Genomic DNA, 26615 nt, shown 5'->3' on the forward strand with positions numbered 1-26615 from the left:
CAAGTGTTGCATGGCTAAACACTTATAAGGTCCCAAAAGCGAGACCTATTGGCTATGCCAATGCTTGTTTTTTAGATGGCCCAGCAGCTGCCATTTGCTGCTGGATGCTTTGCTACAACAAAAGCACTAGAACACATTTAAAATGTTTTTTTTATTTACAAATGTAAATGGTGTTTGCCATATTAGATTGGTAAGTAAAAAGAAAATGGGGCCCGCATCTTCTACACAGCTTGCATGCATATTGACACAGGTGCATGCATAAGTCATAACATATGCACATGTCTACAGAATGACATTGATGCCAACAGCGGCCACATCATCTCACATTTTTTCTTTCATGCTATATTTCTGATTTATATAGTAGATAGAGTGGGTAATGGTGAACTTTTTATTTTTTCTCCATTTAGCATTGAGCATTTTAACTGCCTGATGACACCCGTTGATTTATTTTAATAAAGGTTGAAATATTGACATTTGTTAACTGAGATGGCTAGAGAATTTAATAGAGGGTAGAATCGGAGAACTAATTAGGTTTCTATTTTTTGTCCCTTATGAAACAATGCAAGACAATTGAGTTTATTTAAGCTATTTCTATTAATCCTCATTGTACTGCACTTATCACAGAGCTCTGCCCCATCTGCACGTTTTAAAATTTGTGTCATTTAATTATAAACTGAATTAATATAATTTACAGACTTTGTTTCCTAACTGACATCTGGTCAATTGCATGGCAATTTCTTTGCGATAAGTTAACAATTCATAGTATTGCATTTATTGAATGAATCCCTAGTAACCTTTGTCACATTGTTTCATGGTAGTTGGTCAATCACCTCTAAAGAATATTTTCAGATAAGTTTCAGGTTATAAGTAAATTCCCTGGATTGTTATGCCATTGATTGTTGTGGACTAAAGCTTTTTTGGGACAAGCTTGTTGTTGAAGTCTTTTTTTATGATTATCAGTAAAGATTTTATGATTCAGAAAGAAATGTTACTTGTTAAGCTAGTGGCCATCATTGTAATAGTCACTAAAGTCACAAATAATCATCCCGCTTCCCTCTGATCTTTCCACTCCCAGCAGCAAATTGTGATTCAGTTAAAATAAAAATTATGCATATCTCCCTCAAAAAACCTGAATCTCTGTGGCGACAGCCAGCACAAAGCATACACAGAATTTGAATCTACTTGCTCCTTAAAAAAGTAGCGCAAAATTTTCACTTATGTTTATGGAGGTTAGGCCTACATGTGGATAATGATAGCTTTCGCCTCCTAAACAAATCATAGACAGTCAAGTCATCAACTTTATTTGGTCGTTAGACCATAAAAGCACAATAAAAAAATCTAATTTGAGGAACAACACCTGACTATAAAATCATATCACAATCGAGTTGTGGTTACTGTGCGACCCTTTGGCATAAAACAATTATCAGATGTCAAACAGTCAGGAGGGAATGTCCACGATTATAAAATTTCAAACAGTCAAGAGGGAATGTTCATAATACAATCTCATCTAAAAATATCACTTTACAATGGAATCGTATTGCAATCTGACTGCAAGAGCTATGCCCCCCGTTTGCATATTAAAATCTTGTCTAAAAATTGTCACTGTGCTATAAAATCGTATCAACAACATGCTATGCTTGTCATGCCACCTTTAACTTAATGCAATTTAAAAAATATTAGACAGTCAAAAACAAATGTTCATGTTTACAAACACTATCACTCCTTAAATCACAATGCATATTTCATTCTCAATTTCAGTGCTTGGGTAATAAAATACAGGCGTGAGCTGCATATCAAAGGAGACTCAAGGCGCTGAAGGAAAAGCAAACCCTACTGATGATTAGTGAAAGATCTTCCACTAAGAATTGGGCAGAAAAACTATATTCTTTAAGTGGTATACAGGGAACAAAAGAGAATAAAGTGCTTGGTTGACTGGTGTGACTTCCCACCACATGGGCAACACGGTAATGAGGGAAACCAAGTGCCTGTAACAGGAAAGGCCATTAGAAAATGTGTCTTATTTCCTCTAAGCCTTGTAAAGTAAAATCTAAGCTCTGGCGCCTTTACCTATGTTAATTAGGGCTCCATGCCATTGGTAATTGACAGCGGCACATATGATTGGACCGTTACTAGGTCCCTTACTTTCATAAGCCTGTGTGCAAGAACCTTTTCCTTGACCTGGCTCCTAAAAAGTGGACTTATCCTATCATTTAAAAAGGTTTTCAATTCCAGATCTCAAAGAGTATGTTTAATATACTTGAGCCAAAGGATGGCTATCAAGTTGCTCAGCTCAAAACAATCTTCCACTATTCTTCGTGTAAAGCCCAATTCAGGAATGGACCAAATTTTGATCCACAGTTGAATAGGAGCCAAGCATACTGGATCTTACAAAAGCCTACCCCCAGTTTGTTAAGAGTTATGAAACTTGGGGTAGATTTAGGAGTCCCTAACAACCTATTTAAAAATGTATTCTCTGCCTCCTGTACGGCCTGTACTGTTGTGCACCCCCAGACACCCGCCCATATGTACCCGTGCTAAGAGTTTTGCATTTATAAAGCATAATCATTTCTTTTAGGGGCTTGTGCCCAAATTTCCTAGTGAACCTAAAAATTGATTCACAAGAGGCCGTCACCCTGTGGGACCCCTGGCTTATTACCCATTTCCACTGCATATTCTCATTACACATGAGACCTAGGTAATTAAAATCCTTTGTCTTTCAAATTTGGGTTTCCCCAACAAAGAATTTTTTCGACCTGCTAAGCTTTTGGGCCACAGGTCATGACGTAGGATTTTTGTGATTCACTTCAAGCTCTAGCCCATGCATAAAATTATTAAAACCATCTAAAAGTAAATGTAGCCCATTTTGCTGTACATGCAATTAAAACCACGTCATCCAAGTAGAATAGTAGTGGGACTAAGCGGGAGCTAATTTTAGGTACATCACATGTTCAAGAAGCTAAAAAGGTGTCCAGGGCATTGAAGGAAGCTAAAAATTTTAAAAAAGGAGCCAATACAGTAATGAGGGGCCAATATACAGCCTTTCTAACGCCACAATGGACTTGAATAGGGGGCGTGTGAGCTCCACGTTGAGTATAACGAACCATCATGTGGTTAACTTGGTTTAGGCTTTTTAAAATATGCAATAAAGGGGGTTCAATCGCTGCCCGGCCTATGATGTCCCCTCATAGACAATATTTATGAAAAATAAGTATTCCTGAGACCTCACACACAGAACAGAATATGTTTATGACCATCAGTTAAGATTCATACGATGCAGAACTAGGATTGCAAGTAAGTAAGACTTTCTTCCCTGTCACCCTAAATATGTCTGAGGTTGGACCGTTCTATAGCCTTAAAGTCCGAAACATTTTTAAGGTAATGTTTGATTTCTTAGGGTAAGGGTTACTCCGGCGTCATTGACTTTTGGAGTTCTGATTAGAAATCACCTATAATAGTTAGGCTGTGTTTGATTGTAAGCATAGCATTTTCTTTAGGAACAGTTTTTTTTTTATTAAAACCTTTATTTACACACCAAATATTCACAGTCATGGGCCTACAACCGCCTGGGCCGGCCGCTAACGTAGAAAAAAGGAGGACAACAATAATACAGCAATCATGAGAGCAGGAGCGAACCGCACACGTAACGGCTGCAGCCGCCCACAACTGAACCCAGCACTACAGAAAGGTTTCTTATTAACTGTTTTGTAAATAAAAACAACAAAAGGAAACCTAGACCAGGCAGAAGAACTCCATTAGCAGGGACTTGCTCTCTCATGAGCGGGGGACAACAGCGACAATGCAGCCCATCACACAGTAACTCGCGTTAAGAAGGGCAGGGGGGGGGGGCAGGGAAAAGATCAGTCATCAATACTGCAAAGCGAAAGGAAAAAAGACCAGGAACATCAAAGTCAAGGGGACATCGTTACGTCTGGTGTGACCACCAAGGGGGGAGTGCATATATCCCCACAGTAGGAATTCCAGGGACCCCACATCTTACTCCATTTCTTAGGTGTGCCTCTGGCCACGTAAACAGTCTTCTCTCGGAACATGCACCAATCCATATTCTCTTTCCACTTCGTAACTGTGGGAGGCCTACCGGAACCCCAGAGTTGTGCAATGTCTCTTTTACCGATCATGTTGCCCAAAGTCACCCAGCGTTCTTGTGCCACATCGCAGTCAGTCGGTTCCCACACATTCAACACACAGCGCCGAGCCTCAGGGAGCAGAGCCACACCCGTAACCTCCTCCATCACTGCATGCACACCAGTCCAGAAACGTAGCACCTTCGGACACTCCCACAGAATATGAAGAAAAGTACCAAGCAGGCCACAACCACGCCGACATAAACCATCACTTGTGTAACCCATGTGAAGCAAGCGGGGACCGGTGACATAGACCCTATGTAATATCTTTAACTGCACAAATCGAAGGCGAGCCGGTATGGCAACCTCCCTCGGTGAGGCTATGGCCGCGACCCAGTCCTCATCATCCAATTCTAGGCCATCGGCGACCCAGACCTCTCGCAAATGTGTGAGGAGGTCCGCTCGAGTATTGATCAGTTTTTTGTAGATCAGGGAAATAGTACTATCCGGCAGGTAACCATCAAGTAAACGATCTTCCAACGGGGAGGCTTCAGGGATATCTGCAGGATTCGGGAAAGCGGAAAGTAGCGCATCTGCGCATAGCGAAAGAACTCCCTATCGCTCAGCTTATATTCCGTCTGAAGAGCTTCAAACGTTTTAAAAGCGCCCCTCGTCCAGAGATCCCCCACACGACTAATTCCAATCAAATCCCATTTCTCAAAGCCCTTAGTACGCCATAGACCACCCAACGCATCAGACGCATACAGTGGAGTCGCACGAGACAGACGGCCCGTCCATCCCGTAGCAGCGGTGGCGCATTGCCAGGCACGTACTGCATTTTTCGTAGGACCTGTCAATTTAGTGCCTCCCTCCGTAGAATAAAGCGCTCTATTGAAATCTCTGCCCGGCAACAGTAGCTTATCCATCTCGTACGCGGGGTTCACCGCCGGGCCATATGTCCCATGGTTCACCGCCACCAACTGGGACGCCCAATAATACCTTCTAATATCAGGAAGAGCTATGCCACCGTCATACCACGGAAGGGTCAATTTAGCGAGAGCAATTCGCGGTCTCCCATTCCAAACTAGTTGCCTCTGTAGGCTCTCTACCTCACTAAAATATCGGGCGGGCACCACGTCCAGCGTATTCTGCAATGCATACAAAAAGCGTGGAAGAGACATCATTTTGAATAAGGCTGCCCGGCCAAGCGGCGATAGCGGGAGCTTCCGCCAACGAGCAACATCGGCCCGCAGCCGCTGGAGCGGGGGCAGCAGATTCAGAGCATAACGGACCGCCGGATCCAGGGACACGTGGATACCTAAGTATTTAAATCCAGAATGTGAAATCTGAATCGGACAGCCACGAGGGAGAAGAGGGGGGTCGCCAACCAGCACATAAACACAGGATTTCACCCAATTAATGACAAGCCCTGAATTGCAACCGAAGGAGTTTAATACATCAAATAACACTATCAACGATTTCCGCGGGGAGGTGAGATAGAGCAAAATATCATCTGCGTAGAGTGACACGCGATCCTCAAACGTCGGTGTCCACCGAATACCCATCATGGAGGGTTCCCACCGGAGCCACGCCGCCAGGGGCTCCAACGCGAGAGTAAAAAGAAGCGGGGACAGGGGGCAACCCTGCCGCGTGCCCCTCCCGAGCCCAAAGGGGGTGGAAACTCTACCATTCACCACCACCTGCGCCAGCGGTTCCACGTATAACAACTTCACCCATCCAATGAATCCAGGTCCAAAACCAAACTTAGCCAGCGCCGCCCAGAGATACGACCACTCCAACGTGTCGAACGCCATCGTGGCGTCTAAGGACGCCAAAATGGTGGGCTCCTGAATAGAATCAACTCTCGCGAGGGCTCCGTGGAGGCGCCGCAGGTTCAGCGCGGTGTTGCGATGCGGAATAAAACCAGACTGGTCCGGATGTACCAGGTCACCAATGACTTTAATCAGACGATTAGCGAGCACTTTAGCGAGAATCTTAGGTTCAGCATTTAGGAGGGAGATAGGCCTATAAGACGCACAGCAATCACGCGGCTTGCCCTCTTTATGGATCACCACAATAGTTGCTAGACGTTGATCACGCGGAAGGGAGCCGACCTCTCGGGATGCAATAAACATCTCGCGGAGATAAGGTGCCAGCCTATCTGGACGAAGCTTGTAAAGCTCGATCGGAAGGCCGTTAGGGCTGAGAGCCTTTCCTGAACGGACCGAGCGAATCGCCAATGCTATCTCATCGTTCGTCAACGCCGCATCCAGCAATTCTTTATCATCGACAGAGAGGCACGGCAATGCAATATCTCGTAGCAGTTGACGAGAGTCGTCTTCCGGCCTCTCCGAGACCGGAGAGTAGACGTCACGCAAATGATCCGCAAAACAGCTCACAATCTCCCCCGGATCCGTAAAACTCACACCATCAGCACGCACAATCACCGGGACCACACGACTCGCTCGCTCTCTCCTCTCCAGCCATGCAATCAACTTTCCAGCCTTGTCACCAACATCATACAAGCGCCCCTGTTGTTCCCGACTAGCGAGCTTGGCCGCATCCGTAACCAACGCCCTATAATCCGACTGTTTAAGGCAAAGGGCATGGAGTTTATCCCGTGTGACCCCCCGCCCGAGATCCTCTTCCAAGTCAGTTACGTCAGACTCCAGGCGTACCACCTCCTCATTTTTACGTCTCTTAGCAAGGGAGATCAAGGATAGGGCCTGCCCACGGATGACCACCTTGAAAGCCTCCCACAATGTTACGGCCGATGAGACTGAACCCTGATTTTCTACAAAATAACGGTCAAGAGACTGAACCAAAAGGGCACGAGTTGTGGGGTCATGCAAATACCAGGGATTAATCGGTGCCACCCTCCCCCCTGCCCCCAAGACCACATCTAAGTGTAGCAGCACCGGGGAATGATCAGAGATGCCACGAGCCAGATGTCTGACCTCCCCGATCATTTGAGCTTGGGCGGCCGGCATCAGCACATAGTCCAATCTAGATAAGGAGCCGTGGGCGCCAGAGTGAAATGTAAATTGGGCGAGCCCCGGATGCATCGATCTCCAACAGTCCACAAGCCCCATAGTGTCGATAAGGCCACCCAGCCAAGAGTGCGCCCCGGGGAGGTCTCTGGGAGGGTGCCGATCCTCTCTACCCGATACCACAGAATTGAAATCGCCACCTACCAGCAGGAGGCCCTCCGGGAGCCCAAGCAGCAACCCTCCCAAATCCGCAAAGGTGGTGGTTTGCAACCCAGGGGGGACATAAACTGAAACCAAACACAAAGTCTGTCCTTCCCACCGGCCAACCAACACCACGTAACGCCCCCGGTCGTCGTGCATCACCTCATCAATTTCCAGCGGGAGAGAGGATCGAACCAAAATGCCCACCCCTCTGGATCCGGTAGTAAAACCAGAGTGGGCCACCAAACGGTAGCCCCTTCTATTCATAGCATGGCATAGGAACAGTTTTTCATCACTGTGTAGTGTGTGGTTGCTTGGTAAATCTATGAGATTAATAATCTGTAATGATCTTGGAATCACTACTAGGGCATCTATGCAAGTAATAGAATGGTTGTGAAGCACTTGAGATTCCATTTCCATGGCATGAATGCAGTGTCTGATAGTGAAGCATTTTCAGACCTGCCCATTTACTCTTGTTGATTAAAATGCTGTGTGTGAATGGCTGAGTGCTATGGCTTTATGAAGGAAATCTAATCAACAGGTTGCATAAACACCTGCAGTTCTGACCCCTTGGAAAATGAGGCATAACACATGGGTACTGTATTTCCTATTTGGTAATTGGCAATGATGGAGTCAAATATGTTTGCAAAACTTGGCTGTTGTAAAGTGTATGCTAATAGTTTCAGCCTGAAAGTGTTAAATATCTAATGTCATTAAAGTTGTGCTTAACATCCCTTTATTTTCAGGATAAGAGAAGTGGAAGAGTTGTGCAAGGGGAGTCTTGAATCTGTTTATTCACTGTATCCAACACTCTGCCGGTTGCAGGCTCTTGGAGAGCTTCAAAACATAGGCAAGCTTCTCTCCAGGTATTTCCTTAAATTATACTTTTGGAACTATGGTCAAAAATACAGATGTAATATTTTTTGTGAAGTGTATTTTTACCAGCAGTGCAAAGTAATTTACAAATATGTGCTTCCAGGCCTATTACTGAGGAGGACTTATATGATGTTTACTTGAAGTGGCAAAAGCAATCTCAGCTCCTCAGGGACAGTGATTTCAGCTTCCAAGAGCCGATAATGGCCTTACGAACGGTTATGCTGGAGGTCCTGCTGCAAAAAGAAAGCAAGAACTCTACACGAGAATGCATTAAAGAAATACTCACCAAACATTTAGTGGAGTTTTCACAACTGGCTCGGACTGCCAGAAATACTCAGGTAGGATGCACAAACCAGAAAATATGACTGACTGATTTTTATTCTAAGACAAGAATGATTCTTCCATAGTCTCACATGAAACTTGAATGTTCTTCCATGTCAGACTCAAACGTTAATGAACAGTAGTTAGGGGTAAGCAACATATTAATACCAAGTCTAACCTAGCTATTTTTCAAAGATCATGTTCTTCTATGAAAGAGACACGCCTTGTTAAACTATTTTTTATACCTTTTTCTTTCATATTGAACAAAATCAGACAAGTGAGAGTTGAAATGGATCCGGTGAATTTCATGGCATGTGATGTGCAGGAATTTGGCTTTCATAAAGTACTCAAAGGTTTTATCACTGTTTTCTCATGTTTCTATTCCCTCAGCAGAGTATTTATCCTTTTACTATCCAGCCCAGTCTGTGACCCTGGAAACTTCTGACGCACTGTCCTAGTGGTCGCAGCTCTGCGACAAGGTGGTGCTGTTTATGTTTTAGGGCATTGCACTGGCACCACTTGATATTAAACTGCAGTTATAAAACCCTAGTACATAAATGGTGCCACCGTGAACTAGCCCCTACAGTTCTTTCCCTTCTTAGGTGTTGGAACTTAGGAATGTGCTATGGAGCCATGTGGTACAATTCCTGTGATCATTCTAGTTTACATTTTTTTGGCTTAATGTTGTATTCCTTTTCAAAATGAGTAATGGGTCTTTGCGGGTTGAAGATTTGCAACCTATGCAAAAAATGTAATGCCGAACTCTAGCGACTGCTATATATGAGCCAGTTGGAAATCTAAGGCTTTTTTTCTGTGTGATCTTCATAGCCCTCGCAGTTAGGGAATTGACTTGTTCTCTCCACCCAGATCTGTTGACAAGGTTGTTACCTCGGACTTATGAGGAAAAAAGATGGAGATTTCAGTGTGAATCCTTAGCTTTAGAATGGGCATAATCCGAGAAAACAACATATCCTTCTGTGAACTGAAAGGATAGGCTTGAGCTGGTTTTGGAATCACTCATCGGGTGAGTCTGTGGTGAGGCTTCAAGGACAGGCACTTGAGCATAATGCAAATACTTTGATATAGATGGCTCTGGTCTACCTCTATGATTCAACTCCAATCTTTAAAGGGAGAAAGTTTTTCAGTAATTTCGAAATCAAAGTCATGTTTGGCTTCATTTGCTGCACCATGCTCTCTTTACAGTAGAGGGCCAGTTAGTTAGTACTCTCCTGGCTTTTGAAAGTTCTGTCTTGCTAAGAATTTATGAAATCATGAGGGATTTACCCTATCATCCAGCTCTGGAGCTTGACGTGGCACAAAGGGCCAAAGCAAACATTGGTGTTCCAAGTCAAAGTGAACTGACTTAGGTCAGAGGTTATTCATTGACCAGTTAAAGTGCCTTATGCATCGATAATCAGGCACAAGGTTCAAAGTGAGGCTTGATCCAGAAATAGTGAAATAAGTTCATAGAAATATTAAGAACTATCTTATTTAGAAAAACATATAATAGTTGATAGTCATGTCAGTTTCTCTTTGAGCAGACAGCATTATACAAACCGTATAAGGAATAATGTATTGGAAGTAAATCTTTACCCGCAGGATGTCAAATGGTTGTGCACTAAACCAGAGAAGTGGCATCTATCGGAGGTTGCTAGTTCCTGCATAGCTCATTTAAAGAATGCTTTGTCTCACAAAGTTGATGTCCATTTAAAGGTGTCAGATATCCCAAATAAAGTAGCAGAAGATGAGGCACTATTTCTCCTATTTGATGAGGCTTTTAAAATTTGTATTTAATTTATTTGGGTGACGCCTACTTTGGCTTATACTACTTACTTGACAATTTTGAGGAAATCTAGGTCTGCTGTGAGAGGCTCTTTATTACAAGAATGCAGTAACTGACTGAGGTGATGCATTCTCTGAAGGCCTTAAGGAGGCCTAATATTGCTTAGATTTTGTGTCTGGAGGATAGTTTGTTGCCCATACTTCAGTGGTCTTTAGATGTGTCACGGCAACTAGTAATTTGGACCACTGCCAGGATTTATTGTAGCAAATAGCTGAGAAGGTAATTCACTCTTACTGAGGAGCATATTAAGACTTGGAAACAGGTGATAAATAGTGGCCTGAGTTCTTTGAAGTAGTTTACCCAGAGAGACCGGCAACAGGAAGTTTCCTTTGCTAGATGGATAGCCACTTCTTTAGCTATGAGTAATTGTTCATCGGAAGGGTTTCCGGTCATTTACTGTGGGACTAGTTGAAGAACTTGGGCATGCTCCTCAGTGATGAAAAATTGTTAAGGGAACAAGTTGCCAGGCAAGAAGGTAAGATGTTTCCTGCAGTGCCTTTAGCTCCACTGCTAAGGTTAAGGTTTGGTTACACTCAGTAACTTTCAAGACAACCCCGTTTACTAAAATGTATTGAGAGCAGTTGCTGGAGAAGCAGAAAACAGCTGCTGAAGCTATGGTTTAGTGACACATGGGAAACCTCTTTAATATTGCATTTGGAACATGTCAATCCGAGCAGGGGCAGATTGATGAATTACTTCTGGGAGTACTAAAGGCTGACATAAGATCAGTGGGTTCTGGACACAGTAAAAGTGAGATACAGCCTTAATTAAAGAGAATTATGTTATGCTTCCTCTGACCTCCTATCCCACCTCACTGAGGCCAGTATTAATAAATAGTTAAACACAAACACATTCAGAATGAAATATTTCTCACAATTGGCATTTTTAGTTCATAGTTCTTCACTTTGGCCTCAGGTCAGCGACTGTAATGTTCAAAAAGGTGCTGGCTGTGGTGACATCCTATCTATGGCTGCAAAGGATGCATGGGTTTCTGTGTTTTTTTTAACCAATTTGTATTTATTTTTTGGTCATAATATACACATCATACAATGCCATCCAAGAAGGACATTAGTACAGGTTGCCAAAAATAATGATATGATAATGATATCAGTCTATGACAGGAGTACATGGTTTAATATGATAGAAACTTAATATCACAACAAACTAAGTCAAATAACAGATCACATTGACATTGTAAGCATTGATAATGTCTGCATATTTAATGCCTTACAGCACAGTTGTGAGGTGCGTGCCGTGATATCGTGCGCAAAAAAAGACATAGGCAGTAGTCAACATCTTTCAATATTTTATTCCTACCCTCCCTCACACTCGGGAAATGGAGACAGTAGGCATCCTACTCATCAAGCGTAACAGGACAGTAGTATTACCGCACTGAAGCTGCCCTACCCTATGCAGGGCACCAAACTGAGTTCAGTGGGCTCTGAACACTAAAACCATCACCCACCGGGATGGGGGCATCCTGTGTGTCCTGCAGTTCTTGTAACATATTTTCCCAATATTCAACAATTGGAATTGTATGGAGACCTCTGGCCTCCATTGCTTTCTGTGTTGACCAGGCTGAAATAAGGAAGTCATCATAGCAGACTTTGAACTATCATTCCCAGGAATGGTCTCTCTGAAGGATAAGAAAATGAAGCTGCACATGTACCCATCTGTAAGTCTGCCCCATGTAAAACCCCCAATTCCCATGGAACATAAGATAGAAGAAGAAAAACAAAGCTCTAGGAGATATTTGCATTTAAAAAGTAAAAGATTTGGTGGCCGTGTTGACTCAATAAGGGTCACAAAAAAAGGCTAAGCAGCCATGCCAAGTGTGAATATGTGTGGACATTTGACTCCCATATTGTGCCTTAAACTGTGGGGGTCCTCAACTTCTTTAAATACTTCACATTGCAGACATGAGCAGAGTCTTTTGACCCTAATTTAGATCTGAAGGGCAGTCTCGTCAGCCGTAGTTAATGGAGAAGTTGAAATATATAGCTATATTCTTCACCCGTGTTGGAAATTTCAAGGTGCAATGTGAAATACTCTATGGATGCATACTTCTAACTGCAGATTCCTCATCTTTAGAATATTCCAAGGCAGCAAACAGGATCCTGAAGTTTTCAATTGTATTGGTCAAACACGCTGGCAGGTGGCACTAGGTGGTTCCTCCTTGCGTTTCTTTTGCCCCCGATGTGATAATGGTCGCATAAAGGTGTCCCTCAGATCTCTTTTTTCCCAGTGTACAAGGGAACAAAGTTCCTCCAAAAACTACTGGGTTAAAACCTTGTAGGGACAATCTGAAACAGATGTCTGTGACAGACCCCCACCAGGTGTTTCCTTAGTGTTTGGATTCAGGGCATGACTCTTATGTGCTGCTAGGAGTGTGACTTTATGATTCCAATGGCAATTTAGGGCGTGAAGCAAAGTCATGGAAGTCATGCTCCTTTTTGAGTCGAAGGTGCAGAACCATTCCCGCTCCTGGGGCTTTTCCTGCAACATCTTTGTTGTGGTCCAAGGCTACCAGTAAGTCGAATCAATCGCACGTGAAGGCTAAATGAGATTCATCCTAGTCCCGTCTCTCTCACCTTGAGAAGTAGCGATTATGTCACTCATCTCTTTTATTGGAAAGGTTAACAATGATTTTAATTATGAGTCCTAGTGAGTTACATTTCCTGGATGTGACTATCAAACACAGTGGTAATAAATTGTATACCACAATATACCGTAAACCCACAGAAACGAATACATTGTTTAGGTACTCATGCCACCATCTCTGCTGTCTACAGGACAATCTCTCATATGGGCAATTTTTGCAAGTCAAATACAGTTGTATGAATAAGAGAGACTATTGCAAGAAATTAGGCACATTGATTTAGAAATTACTGGATCGTTCCTACCCCAAAGGCGTGCTTGAGAGAGTAAGAAAAAGCATGGTTTTGTCCAAGGGAAATATTACTCCACCTTAAGTCCCAGGTTAAGGACAATAATTGTTTGGTGTGTGTTGCAACATTCTTTATTGAAAGCAATGCTATAAAGAAGGTTATCAACAGACATTGGAATCTGGTAAAAGATGAACTCAAGACAGTCTCCCATTATTTGCTTTTAACAGGCAATAACGTCAGAGATACTTTGATTAGGTTCTACCTTCAGTAGTAGTGCAACCATCCATTCAAGCACAATGGAATCTACCACTGATTTTAGGGTATTGTAAATGCGGTCGTTGTAAAGCGTGCAAAATGTTTACGTTTGCTGACAAGAAAGATGATTTATTAGATCACACAAGTTCTAACAGTAGCAATGCTATGTATGTTGTTCTATGCCCCTGTTATTTACCATACGTAAAAGTGAAGGGAGTGGGCACAGCACACATTCAGTGGTTGGGAATTCCAGTTTTCTTCACGATGGGCTGTTGAAGTCGGTCGCTACAGTCAGTCATATACCACCTCCAGACAATGGCAACATCATTGGGATTTACTATCAACGTGCCAAAGTCACACCTGATTCCATTGCAGAGGCTCATTTCATTTGAGTCATCCTGCAGATGATGCAGTTTCTGTCCTTCTCTTCATCAAAATGATTACTGGACATTCAGGCTATGATCCTGATGTTTCAGTCTTAGTCCTGGGTATCGGTGAGAGTGGCTCTGAGTTGTCTGGACCCGTTGGCTCCTGCATCCTTATTGTCAACTATGATGGGCGGCATGGCGGCTTTGCAGTGCAATGGAACCCTAGGTCTTGGTGGAGACCAGTTTCCACAAAAACCTGTTACAGTTGCGCACCTTCACCTGGCGCTGAAAGCCTTCATACTGTTCATGAAAGGGAGTTTATTTAAGGTTCTCACGGCCATCACCACTGCCATGTAGTTCTGCAGTAAGTAGGGTGTATTGAGGTCCTGAGTCATGTGCAGTGATTCACTGAGTCTCTGGAGCTGACTGGTGTGTCGGTGCATTTCAGTGGTTGTGAGCCACCTAGCAGGATCTTTGAACGCCAGAGCAGACAGACTCAGTCAGCAGTGCCTCATGGATCACAAATGGTAGTTATGCCTTGAGGTGGCACAGGGCCTCTTCTTGAAATGGGTGGATAAATTTTTATTATTGGGATTTGTATGGCGCAACAAATCATCCCCAAGGGGATCTATCGGCGCCTGGGTGGCAGACAACATATTGAAAGGCGGTCTTTCGAACATCCAGGCTTTGAGCTGTTTCTTGAACTGTGCCAGATTGGAGCAGGCTCAGATCTCATCTGGCAGTCTGTTCCAGTGGGCGGGGCTAGGTGGGAAAAGGCGCGACCGCCCATTTTAGCTTCTCCGCATGCAGAGCAATTTACGGTTGCTCGATCTCAGTTGACACACGGGGATGTAAGGTTTTAATATCTTCATTAGGTAGGCGGGGCCCGTCCCCTGAAGTGATTTAAACACTATACACAACAGCTTAAAGACTGCTCTCTTCCTAATAGGAAGCCAATGCAATTGTCGCAAGAGAGGTAGTGACGGGGTACGTGCAGGTTTGTTGAGAGCAAGACGCGCTTCTGTATTTTGGACAACTTGCAGCCTTTATAATAGATCTTCCCTCATTCCTACTAGTAGCGAATTTCCATAGTCTAGTCTACTAACTAGAGGCGCCTGCATGAGGGCTTTTCTGGCCACTAGGGAATCCAAGGGAAGATTTTTCTCAGCATTCGCATCATACCGAAGCAGGTGCCTGAGGTAATCTTCACATGCTCCTCCATGGAAAGTTTGTCATCCATTATAATGCCCAGATTCTTCGCCCGCTTTTTTGGTGTGGGAGCTTTCCTGAGTTCTACAGGCCACCAGTCAGAGGTCCACAACTCCTCAGCTTTCCCAAACAGCAATATCTCTGTTTTATTGGAGTTGAGCTGAAGGAAGTTCTTTCTCATCCCTGTGGCTATTTTTAGCATACAGGTCTTAAACTTTGCTCTCTTCACCCCGGGATCGGTCTCAATGGAGACCATCACTTGAGTGTCATCCGCGTATGAGATCTTCTCGAATCCGCATGATCGAATAATGGCAGCCAGAGGAGCCACATAGATATTGAACAAGGTAGGACTTAGAATGGATCCCTGGGGGACCCCCTTGACCACTAACATGGTCTGCGACACAAATGTGTCCAATTAGACACATTGTGTTCTGTCGGTCAGGAAGCTTTGCAGCCATTTTAAGGCCATTCCTCTGACACCAATATCTTGTAGCTTATCCAAAAGGATTCTATGAGAGATGGTGTTGAAAGCTGCCGACAAGGCAAGAAGAACTAACATCGTGGGAGTCCCCTTGAGGGGGCGTGGCCTGCAGCTGATGGAGAGGGACGCGAGCTGAGGAGCTCCGACCGCCGTCTCCCCGTTCCTAATCATCCTGATCCCCTGACACAGCGGGAGGAGCTGCAACCCGCACCGCAGCCCTCCGGAACACGTCTGCAAGACCCGGCGGTGCCCTGCACTGCAATTACGGCCGGCCCTGAGGGAGAATCGGCGCTTACCGTCTCGACGGACCTGGTAGTAAGATGGTGGCCGCGGTCTGACTGTTGCCGCGGTTCCTGATCTGCAAGGCGGACGGACATCTCGAGGCAGGTGGAATCGCTTGTGCTGCTTGACGATTAGCGGCACGCTCCTGAGGAGGGGTTGGAGCGCTTTCATTGCGATTAATTGACCTGCAGCTCTGACCCCCTACTCGGCCCCGGACCAAGAAACAAAATGGCGGCTGGGCAGTGCTCGCCCTGAGATGTCGGCCGGATTGAGCAGCAGCCTGCCTGTGGTGATCCCACTATTGACCCTCCTATGACCAACGAGCTGCGACAGCCACGATAAGGCGTAGAGTCGTGCTGTGGCCACTGGGATCCTGGTATTGCCTGCCAAGCTTCCCATAAGCGTACCGGCTTGCCTTTCCCTGGCACGATATTTAGGGCAGAGGACATTGTGGCCATAAGCGGTAGAGACCTTGTTCACACTGCGCACCAACAGAGCCCGGTGCCTCGCTTAGACCAGCTTCAAGTCAATGCTGAGCCCAGGGGGGACCGCTGCGGAAGACTGTGCGCACATTCTATGAAGTATGGCCTCCCTCACTGAGGTGCACTTACTGCAGCAGGTTGCTACATGAGCTTTAACTGTGCTAGGGGAAGCCAAGAAGAACCTGCACTTACTGTATCGCACCCCTGCCGAGAGCAGAAAGTGACCAGCGTTAGCGGACCTGCTAGGGCGTACCACAATATAGCGCTTATGCAGCGAATGTAGCACAAGTCCCAGGAGAAGACTTGCCGGCTCTTTGTGGGGCATAACTATGGTGGACAGTGGACTAATTGCACAATAGTGGAGGGGGACACTTGCGCTGGATGTCAGGCCTGACATCCTACAGAGAAGAAGCTGAGGGGAGCAGCTGTGAAGTGCTGAAGCGATCAAGCACCGGGGAGAGCTAGCGGGGCCTGCGAACTTCTGGGCGGCGTTTTGTCTCAGCGAGACCCCTCAGCTCACGCTGCCAGCGGTGGGAGAGGTTACCCGACACAAGGAAGGCAAGTGCTCTTGGAGTTGAGGGAGTGCGACGGATTGGAAGCCGCCCAGCGAAATTGGTGGTGTTAAGACCCTCTACTCTCAGAGGTCACTGATCTCACGCAGACGCCAAACCAGCACGCAGTAGCTTCAAGATGGGAAGACCACAAACGAAGCGGGGTTTCACTGTTCTTAGTGTAGATGTCCCCAGACCTCACTCCAACGAAGAAAAGGAATCGCCCGAAACAAGTGGAGACCTTCCCTCTCGGAAACCTACATTAGCTGACCTAATGCAGACCTTAATGGCCTCCAGAGAGGCGCTAGAAGGAAAGATAGATGCCATCGGCACGGAGCTCAGTCTACTCAAAGATGATCACCACAAGCTTAAAGACAGAGTGTCAAGCACTGAAAAGGAAATATGCGGCCTACTGGACGAAGTGCATGAGATGCACCAATCTCTTAGTGTCCTGGAAACTAAGTTGAAAACCCTGGAACTGCATGCCGAGGACAGTGAAGGGAGGTCGCAGCGGAACAACATCCGTGTCATCGGGATACTGGAAAAAACGGAAGGGACTGGCATGGTCTGCTTCTTAGAGGACTGGCTCCGTGCTGCGGTGGCTCCAACAGGCCTGTCCCCCTTTTATGCCCTGGAGCGGGTTCACAGAGTACTAGCTAGGCCGCCAAAACCAGGCGCTCTTCCCCCCCACCCTCCCCCGACCTGTGGTGGCTAAACTCTTACACTTCCGGGATAGGGACCACATCCTACAGTGTGCCCGCCAAAAACAAACTCTACGTATCGATAATAGTAATGTCATGATTTTCCCAGTCTTTACGAGAGAAGTTCAACGAAGCAGGGCATCATTCGCTGCTGTTAAGGCTAAACTGCGCAAACTGAACCTGTCCTATGCAATGCTATTTCCCTCTCGACTTCGGGTGGTGGACCCGGCGGGAGCACGTTTCTTCAATTCACCACAATAAATTTGGGACTGGCTAGAAGCCCACAGCTCAGTAGATCGTCCTGCTTCAGCTTCAGGGACCCCGCAGCAGAGTCCCCGTGGCCATAGGGCGGGCTCCAAGGCTCCTTTGCCCAGGGAACTTAGCCTTGAACGACGTAAAGCGTTGCAGGCAGTGGTGTCACACAGTCAGGCCAGCCCTAGAGCCTCTCCAGGCGGCAGCGGACGCCATTATGGTGGATGGAAGACCTCACCGGACCGCAGCGACGACCACAGCTTGGGAGCGAACATGCCAGTTGTTACGCCCAAAACAGCCGATGATCTAGTGTAAAGAACGTGACCTGCCATACAACATGCAGATCTTCCCGGGGCCTCTCATCCCTGCTCCCTAGGTGCAGCTTCAATGAACTTGTGGCTTCCCCACTTGGAACTATAGGTAAGTTCCAGCTGAACTGGGGCTTATTGATTGGAACAGTTAACGGGGAGGCAGCACTATGGGGTGCCTTGTGAGGTTCTTAGCGGGAGGCCACCCCTTCCTTTGTCACTAGACGTTGGTTTGTACCATCAGAGTTTGGATGGGGATACCTCGTTGGATACCCTGGGTCGGGGGAGTTGGAATTGTTTTTATAGTTGGGGGTTTTTAAGGGGATCCAGGCGTGTCACGGGGGGGGGGGGATTTCTTAAGGACTATATGTGTAGGTTTCAGCAATGGACCCCCATTAGGCTTGGCTTGTCTCTTGTGGAATGTGAGGGGTATGCACTCTATGGTCAGGCGCCACAAGATACACTCCTATCTGATTCGCGGAGGCATTCAGATCGCATTTCTTCAAGAAACCCACCTCCTGGCAAAAGAAGGGAAAGCTTTACAACGCCGCTGGAGGGGTCAGGTTTATTGAACTACATACCCTGCCTTTGCGAGAGGTGTATTGATATGGATACAGGCGGGCATCCCATTCCAATGCACAACATAGGTGATTGACCCAGAGGGCAGATTTGTGGTAGTAACGGGGAGACTAGACGGTAGAGACCTCACCCTGGGTAGTATATATGCACCTAACGCGGACCAGCCGGCCTTCTTCTCCTTACTATCATGAAGGTTGGCGACCACCCTTAGTGGGTTGCTGTTACTGGGGGGCGACTTCAATTGCACCACTGATGTTACCCTTGGCCGCTCCCACCCCCCACTCCCTAATGCACCTGCACACAAACTGGCAGAATCACGCAGTAACTGGCAACAGAAATGGGGCTTAATTGACACCTGGCAGGCGCAGCACCCTTTAACCCGGGATTACTCCTTCTTCTAAGCCCTTCATGAATTACATGTTCGGCTAGATGCCATTCTGTGTTCACCCGATGTCCATGAGGTTATTAGCTGCAGCGAATACCTCACCAGGATGCTCTCGGTCCACAATCCTGTCCTGGCACAGTTGTAATGGTCGCGTGCATGCCCCAAAATCCCCACCTGGCGCTTGCGTCCAGAGGCCTTGGATGACCAGATTTTCCATACAACTATTGGAGTAGCTATCACTGACTATTTCCAGGCCAACGAGGGTACAGCTACGTCCACGATTGTGGAATGGGACGCCTGTAAAGCAGTACTTATCTGAGGTGGTTGGGGTTCGGAAGATTCTCCTTCAGTATATTCAGTGCGATGACGAGCGTCTGTGTGCCCTGGGAAAGGACAGACCTGAAAACCCGGGCAAGCACCAGGAGTTACTAGAGACAAGGGAGGCAGTAGCCGCCCACGTGGAGCGTCTGCGCTTCTTCGATTATAAGACCTACATCACTCGGGCACATTCAGAAAGGGATCATTTGGGAGCCCCCCTGGCTTGGTTGGCGAATCCGGCTAGGTGGGGATCAGTTATACTAGAAATTAGAGACCAGATAGGAGTAGCTAGGTATGACCAACAGGGGATCAACGACCTGTTCTTCGAATATTACACTGAGCTCTATCGAAGCCAGGCCCCAACGGAAGATGATCTGCAGGAGTTCACACGAGAAGTTGAACTACCTGCACTAGACGAGGAGGTGGCAACTTTGTTGGGGCGTGAGATCGAAGTATGGGAGGTGAGTGGAGCCATCAAATGTATGGCCCATAACAATACCCCAGGCACTGACAGCCTCACCTACATTGACCTCCTAGCTCCCCAACTCGCACGATTATATAACAATGCCAAGAGGCTTGGCAAACTACCTGTCTCCACTAGAGAGGCGATCATCATTCCTCTGCTAAAGCCGGGCAAGCAGGCATTGGATAGAACGGCATATAGCCCTTTATCCATGCTCAATCTCGTTTATAAAATACTAAGTTGGATCCTGGCCTCCCGTTTGCTCCCTCACATGACCACCCTCATACACGCTGACCAATCCGGGTTCATCCCCACCAGAAACATAGTGCTAAATATCAGAAGACTGTTGCGCATATTAGAAGCAGATTCTTACCACGCCGACAACGCTGCGATCTTTGCAGTAGATATAGAAAAAGCCTTCGACAGTTTGGAATGGGCTTTCCTGTTTCATGTGATGGGGAGAATGGGGCTCGGTCCTGATTTCGTGAGTTGGACAGCTCTCTTGTACGCTGACTCCACCGCCAGAGTTAAAACTGGGGGAGTAATCTCTGAAGCGTGCAGGATGGGGCGGGGTACACGGCAGGGGTGTCCCCTCTCCCCTCTGTTGTTTGCTCTGACGATGGAACCCTTAGCGGCGCATGCTAGGTCGGGGAGGGCTTGACGTACACGGACAGGTCCATCATATTGCACTTTATGTGGACAATCTTCTACTTTTCCTTGCTGAGTCGGGGGTGGGGGGGCCTTATGTCTTCACTCCGCCCTTCTCCCACATGTCTTTAACTTGTGAGATCCCAATGAGTTCCCACCTATCAAAGCCCTTCGACCTCCATAGGTTGCCCAGTCTTTCGGAGTCCCATAGGGTAGTTGCAAGAATCAATTTATGCCCCCATCCTAGAGATTTAGTGGCGACATGATAGATTGTAACTGAGTGTTTAGTAGGGCCTGTCAGTGGGTATCGGCCTGGTTTTGAATAGAGTGCCCTATTATAGTTTTCCCCCGGGAGAAGCCACCTTTCCATAAGGTACCCTGGGTCATCAGGGCGACCATAGGTGCCATGATTGATGGCTGCAAGATGTGCTGCCCTATAGTATTTTTTGATCTCTGGGAGGCTAATTCCCCCATCATACCAGTTTAATATTAGCTTGTTCAGTGCAATGCGTGGCTTTCCATTCCACAGCAAGTCCCTCTGAGACCCTCGGTTTCTTTAAATATGCCATCGGGACGGGATCTAGTGACTTTTGTAGGGCATACAAAAAACGGGGTAACGACATCATTTTAAAAAGGGCTGCCTTGCCCAGCAATGAAAGTGGCAGGGCTTTCCAAATAGTTATGTCTCGCCTTAGCCTCTGCAGTGGAGGGAGAAGATTGCAGGTGTAGCGGAGCGTCTGGTCTAGGGAGATAAAGATTACCAAGTATTTGAAGCCCACTGTGCTAATTTGTACTGGGCAGCCACGTGGTGGAGAGGGAGGGTCTCCTTTGAGGACGTACAGGAGGGACATACTCCAGTTGACGGAGAACCCAGAGTATCTGCCAAAGATTGCCAGGAAGTCCAGGACCGCCACTAGGGATTTCTTGGGGGAAGCCAGGTATAGTAATATATCATCAGCGTAAAGTGAAATACGGTCCTTTCAATCTGAGGTCCAACGTAAACCACGTATTACTGGATCTTTCCTTATCCACGCCGCCAGTGGTTCCAGTGCTAGTGCAAACAGGAGGGGGGAAACCGGACATCCCTGATGAGTCCCTTGACTTAGCGTGAAAGTGTCTGACATTGTATTATTGACCACCACCTGTGCCATGAGTTCTTGATACAAGAGACGTATCCATAGCGTGAGGCCTGGACCAAACCCCATTTTCGCGAGCACAGCCAAGAGACATGGCTATTCAATAGTGTCAAATGCTATAGTCGCATCCAAGGACACTATTATTGCTGGCTCTTGGATCGTGGTTGCTCTTCCCAGAACCCCGTGGACTCTCCGCAGGTTCAAAGCCGTGTTGTGGTGCGGCATGAAGCCTGACTGGTCTGGGTGTACGAGGCCACCTATTATTTTAACTAGGCGATTGGCCAGGAGTTTAGCCAATATCTTGGGCTCTGCATTTAGAAGCGAGATCGGCCTGTATGAGGCACAGTCTGTTTTGGGCTTACCCTCTTTGTGGATAGCGACCAGCGTAGCCACTCTCTGGTTCATTGGCAATATCCCCTGCTCCCTGCTTTCATCAAATATAGCTTGTGAATTAAGGGGCCAACTTCTCGGGTCTGAGTTTATATAGTTCGATGGGGATGCCATTAGGCCCATGTGCCTTCCCTGACTTTAATGACCTAATTGCCTGGGCTATCTCGTCTGTCGTCAAGGCACGGTCTAAAAAGTTACGGTTGTCTGCAGCAAGTGTGGGAAGTTCTATGTCCCGCAACAGCTCGTGTGAGGCTTCCTCACTATGAGGCGCCATGGCTTCGTATACAGCACTAAAATGGCTGACAAATCGGTTTGCAATTTCTTGTTGGCCCGTTATGGAACTGTCATCCTTATCCCTGCGCTCAGGAACCAGCCTGCTCGCCCACTCCCTCCTATCGAACCAGGCCATTAGCTTTCCTGCCTTGTCTCCCAGGTCATATATTCTGCCCAATTTTTCCCTCCCTATACTTTTAACGCGGTCCGTTACTAATGCCTTATAGTCGTCTTGTTTGAGGTGTTACGAGTCAGTTTCTAATTCCCCCACTAATCGGTAGATCTCGGTCTCGGCTTCCGAGATCTCTTTCTGTCTGTCTTCAGTCCAGCTATGAGAGACAGGGCTTGACCCCAAATGACCAACTTAAAAGCTTCCCACAAGGTCTGGGAAGAGTCCACTGTCTCATCGTTTTCTTGAAAGTAGTTATCTATGGCTTTGATAAGGTCTTTACGGATTACCGGATCTCGGAGGTACCATGAGCTAATTGGAACAATTCTCCCCAACCGTGCTTGACTTAGGACTATGTGCACCCACACTGGGGAATGATCAGAAATGCCCCTAGCTGAGTGCTGGATTTCGTGGATGTGAGCAACTTGTGAGGCGGGGACTAGAATATAGTCTATGCGGGAAAGACTGGTGAGCCCCCGAGTGGAACGTATGTTGGATTTTTTCTGGGTTATATGTTCTCCACCCATCAGCTAGCCCCAAGGCCTCAATAAAGTCTAGCAACCAATGCGAGGACGGCCCTACCTCTCGTTAAAATCGCCTCCAAGTACTAGCAGAACCTCTGGTAGCGAGAGTAAGACAGCGCCCAGATCTTTAAATGTGGTTGCATGCAGGCCAGGTGCTACGTAAACTGACATGAGTGTTATGGTGCGTCCCTCCCATGCTCCCGTGATTCCTATATATCTGCCCCGGTCGTCTGTCCATGTGGCACTCCCAGTGAGGGGGAATGAGGGTTTCATCCGGATACCAACACCCTGTGAACTAGTGGTGAACCCCGCATGTGCCACCATTTTGTATCCCCATCTGTGCATCGCCTTACAGGAGTTTCCCACTAGATGCGTTTCCTGAAGCATAACAGTGTCAGGGGCCTGCCTTTTAATATACTGAAGGACAACACTTCTTTTGATTTTATCTCCAAGCCCGTTGACATTCCAGCTCAGTATTCTAGCTTTTTTATCCCACTGTGTACTCATTGAGTCCAAAGTAAGTCTTTGTATCCTCTGCGACCATGTCAATATGTCCTGTCGATGCTAAAACCACAACATTAAACAAATACGAACCCCCTACCCAACAGCCCCCTTCCCTGCTTCCCTGCACTCTGGGCATAGAACTGCCCATTTAGAACTTGCAGAGTGCCTGTCGCCCTGTTGAAGAACTAAAAGTAGTTGTATGTGGGGCGCAAAACTCCGTCCCTCTGTCCCCCCCTCCCCACCCCTGCAATACCTTTCCCTAGAAGAATCATGTCCCAATTATCGAATGTTAAGAAGCTGGGGGAAAGCCCACTTCAAATGTCAACAATGATGATGCTCCGGTACCTGTCTCCACACCTCTGCGAATCCATATCAATCAGGCGGGGCTCGATCTTTGTCCTAGGCCCCTTCATCTCTTCAGGCTGGGAATTTAGTTCACCCACTTTGTCACGAGTGTCAGAGTTTCGATTTGTCCGGCTCTCAAGCAAGTCGGAGGCCGCTTCCGGTTGTTCGAAGAACCAGGCTCGTCTCTCTGCCTCAACACGAAGTTGCGCCGGAAACAGCATTGCATATTTGAACCCTCTGTCTCGGAGCTTCTTTTTCACCATTAGGAAGGTTCTCCTCTGTCTCTGTACCAGTTGCGTGAATTCTGGAAAGAAAGTGATTTTGGTGTTATCGTAGCGAAGAGATGGAGCTGTTCTGGCGTTCTGAAGGATCACATCTCTGTCCCGGTAATTAAACACCCTCGCTAACATCGGGCGTGGGGGGGCTCCCGGCTTTGGACGCCCTCCTGGGACCCAGTGCGCTCTTTCAATGGCAAAGAATTTGCTAAGGCCTTTGGGTTGCACGTGGTGCAGGATACGGTCCTCCACAAAGAGGTCCGGAGTTTGTCCTTCTGCCTTCTCTGGCACCCCAAGTATGCATATGTTGTTCCGCCGAAGGCGCCCTTCATAATCATCCAGCTTGTGTTCAGTGAATTTACGGAAAGTTTGCAAATCATGAACCTCCCCATGAAGTTGTGTGACGTCGTCGACTAGGCTTGCTGTGGTGATTTCTACTTGCTTGACCTTTTCATTGATTTTGAAGAGATCTACTCAAATGAGGTTTACTTCGATCGATATGGAGTCCATCTTATGCTCCAGTGATGTCATGTCCCAAGTTATTGCTTCCATGACATCTTTCAATGTCAGGTCCTGGGTTTCTCCTCCCGAATCACCTTTGGATTTGCCTCTGGCATGGAGCTCCTGCAGCGCGTCCTTAGGAAAAGCGTAGCAGTCTAGCTTGTTTGACTGAACAGTTTTAGAGCCCTTTGCACCCGTCGTTTTGTTCTTCTCCATTTTACTCCCTAGCCGGCCCAGGTCACTGCGGCTCAATCGTTCACTCTCTCTCTGACCCCAACCGTGTGCCGTCTGACGTGGAATCGTCTCGGTGCCCCTGGCTACTACGAGCTTTCAAAACCGGGTGGCGGAGGATCTGTGAGAGGAGAGGGTGTGAGACTCTTGACAATTATTGGGAGGCGGTATCAGCATTACTGACAGACCTCACTGATAGGGACCTAGACCCATCCATGGCTCACTGTATCCTACATTGGTTTCCACATACCTCAAAGAACAAAATCAATAGTACATTTTTAGATTTGGGCTTGCTACTAGCCAAGAGAAACATCACCACACATTGGAAAGCGAAACAGGGCCCTAGCATCGCTGAGTGGAAAGCAGAATTCCTGAAATAGGCTGAGTGTGAGGGAGTGATTAGGTTACAAATTGCAAATCGCACGGGGAGCTCTCAAATCTCCTGACGATGATGCGGAGGACGCATCTGTGGATGACCCTGTGGCAGTCATAGTTTAACGTATAGATAGCTTTAGAGCCCACCTTGCTCTGTAACCTCACGATTAGTAGTGGCGCTCGACATGCAAGCCTGATTTCACTCAGCTTCCCCCATTCCAATAAGTCGCCCCACTGCGAGATTAGCTCTACTGACCTTTTGCATTCAGCACTTAAGTGACACGCTTGGCAGGGTGGTGAGGAAGGGGGTGTGGGGGTTTAGTTGGGGGTGGAAATTTTCAATTGTTGGAAAATTACTATTGCAAGGAACTTACTCATAGGTTGTGCCCGGGCAGTAGGCATGGACATCTTAAGGAGCCATTTATGTGCCTTAAATAACCTGATTTGCCATGTGTCTTTGCCAAACATCTAGGGTATGTCACTGAACCCCCTATTGTCCTTTTTCCATTCTTTTGTTTTCCTTCTTGGATGTATGGAAAATCAATTAAAAGATTTTTTTTAAATCGTGGGAGTCCCCTTATCCAGTGATATCCTTATTTTGTCAGTTACTTCAGTCAGTGCAGACTCGGTGCTATAACATGCACGAAGCCCGACTGGGAAGGATCAAGTAAGTTATTTTGTTCCAGGTATCCCGAAAGTTGTTTGTTAATCAGTGCCTCCATAATTTTAGAGAAGAATGGGAGAAGAGAAATAGGTCTGTAATTTTGCATGTCTGCAGGGTCAGCTAGTGCTTTTTTCAACAGTGATTTGATTTGCGCCTTCTTCCACTTGAGAGAGAACGTGGCCATGGCTAGTGATATATTACAGATTTCCGAAAGCGAATAGGACAAGGCCGGTGCAAGTTCTGAAATAATAAAAGGGGGGGCCAGGTGTAACGGGGAGCCTGATTTAGTGTGCGCTAATAAGGACACCACTTGCTTAACGGTAATAGCTGCGAAAGAGTCTAGGCTGGGTGATAGGGGGTCTTCCAGGGGCGGTGCTATCACCTTACAGATCTTCCGAACCAAAGGAGCTAAAGATTTTATCAATCTTCTGTTTAAAATAATTAGCTAAGTCGTCACATTGCCCTTGCGTAGGCGGGGGGGGGGAGGATTGTTAGCTCTGGGGTTGGTAAACTCCTTAAGGATCTTTAAGAGCTCTTTAGAAGAGCTCTTCGCTTCTGAAATTCGGGTGCCTAGATGTTCTCTTCTGGCTGTGTTGCAGCTATTTAGATAGGCTCTATATGCTGTTCTGTAAGCCAATTTATCTCCCTTTAGCTTTGTTTTCCTCCATTTTCTCTCCCTGACGCTGCACATAGCCTTTTCTTTCTTGAGGCTCTCTGAATACCATGGTGCTGGGGCTGCCCTTTC

General features: G+C 46.7%; 1 protein-coding gene across 1 annotated transcript in view; it reads left to right on the plus strand.

Annotated features, from left to right (window-relative positions):
• The window catches only part of ATM (ATM serine/threonine kinase), a 1586045-nt gene that overhangs the window by 1056653 nt on the left and 502777 nt on the right, over positions 1–26615 (plus strand). The window contains exons 45-46 of the mRNA XM_085621514.1: positions 8020–8139; positions 8253–8487. Coding sequence (XP_085477640.1) covers positions 8020–8139; positions 8253–8487 — 355 coding nt within the window. The remainder of the gene's footprint in view (positions 1–8019; positions 8140–8252; positions 8488–26615) is intronic.

This window comes from Triturus cristatus, chromosome 8 (assembly GCF_964204655.1).
Source record: "Triturus cristatus chromosome 8, aTriCri1.1, whole genome shotgun sequence".
In the NCBI taxonomy this organism is placed as follows: domain Eukaryota; kingdom Metazoa; phylum Chordata; class Amphibia; order Caudata; family Salamandridae; genus Triturus; species Triturus cristatus.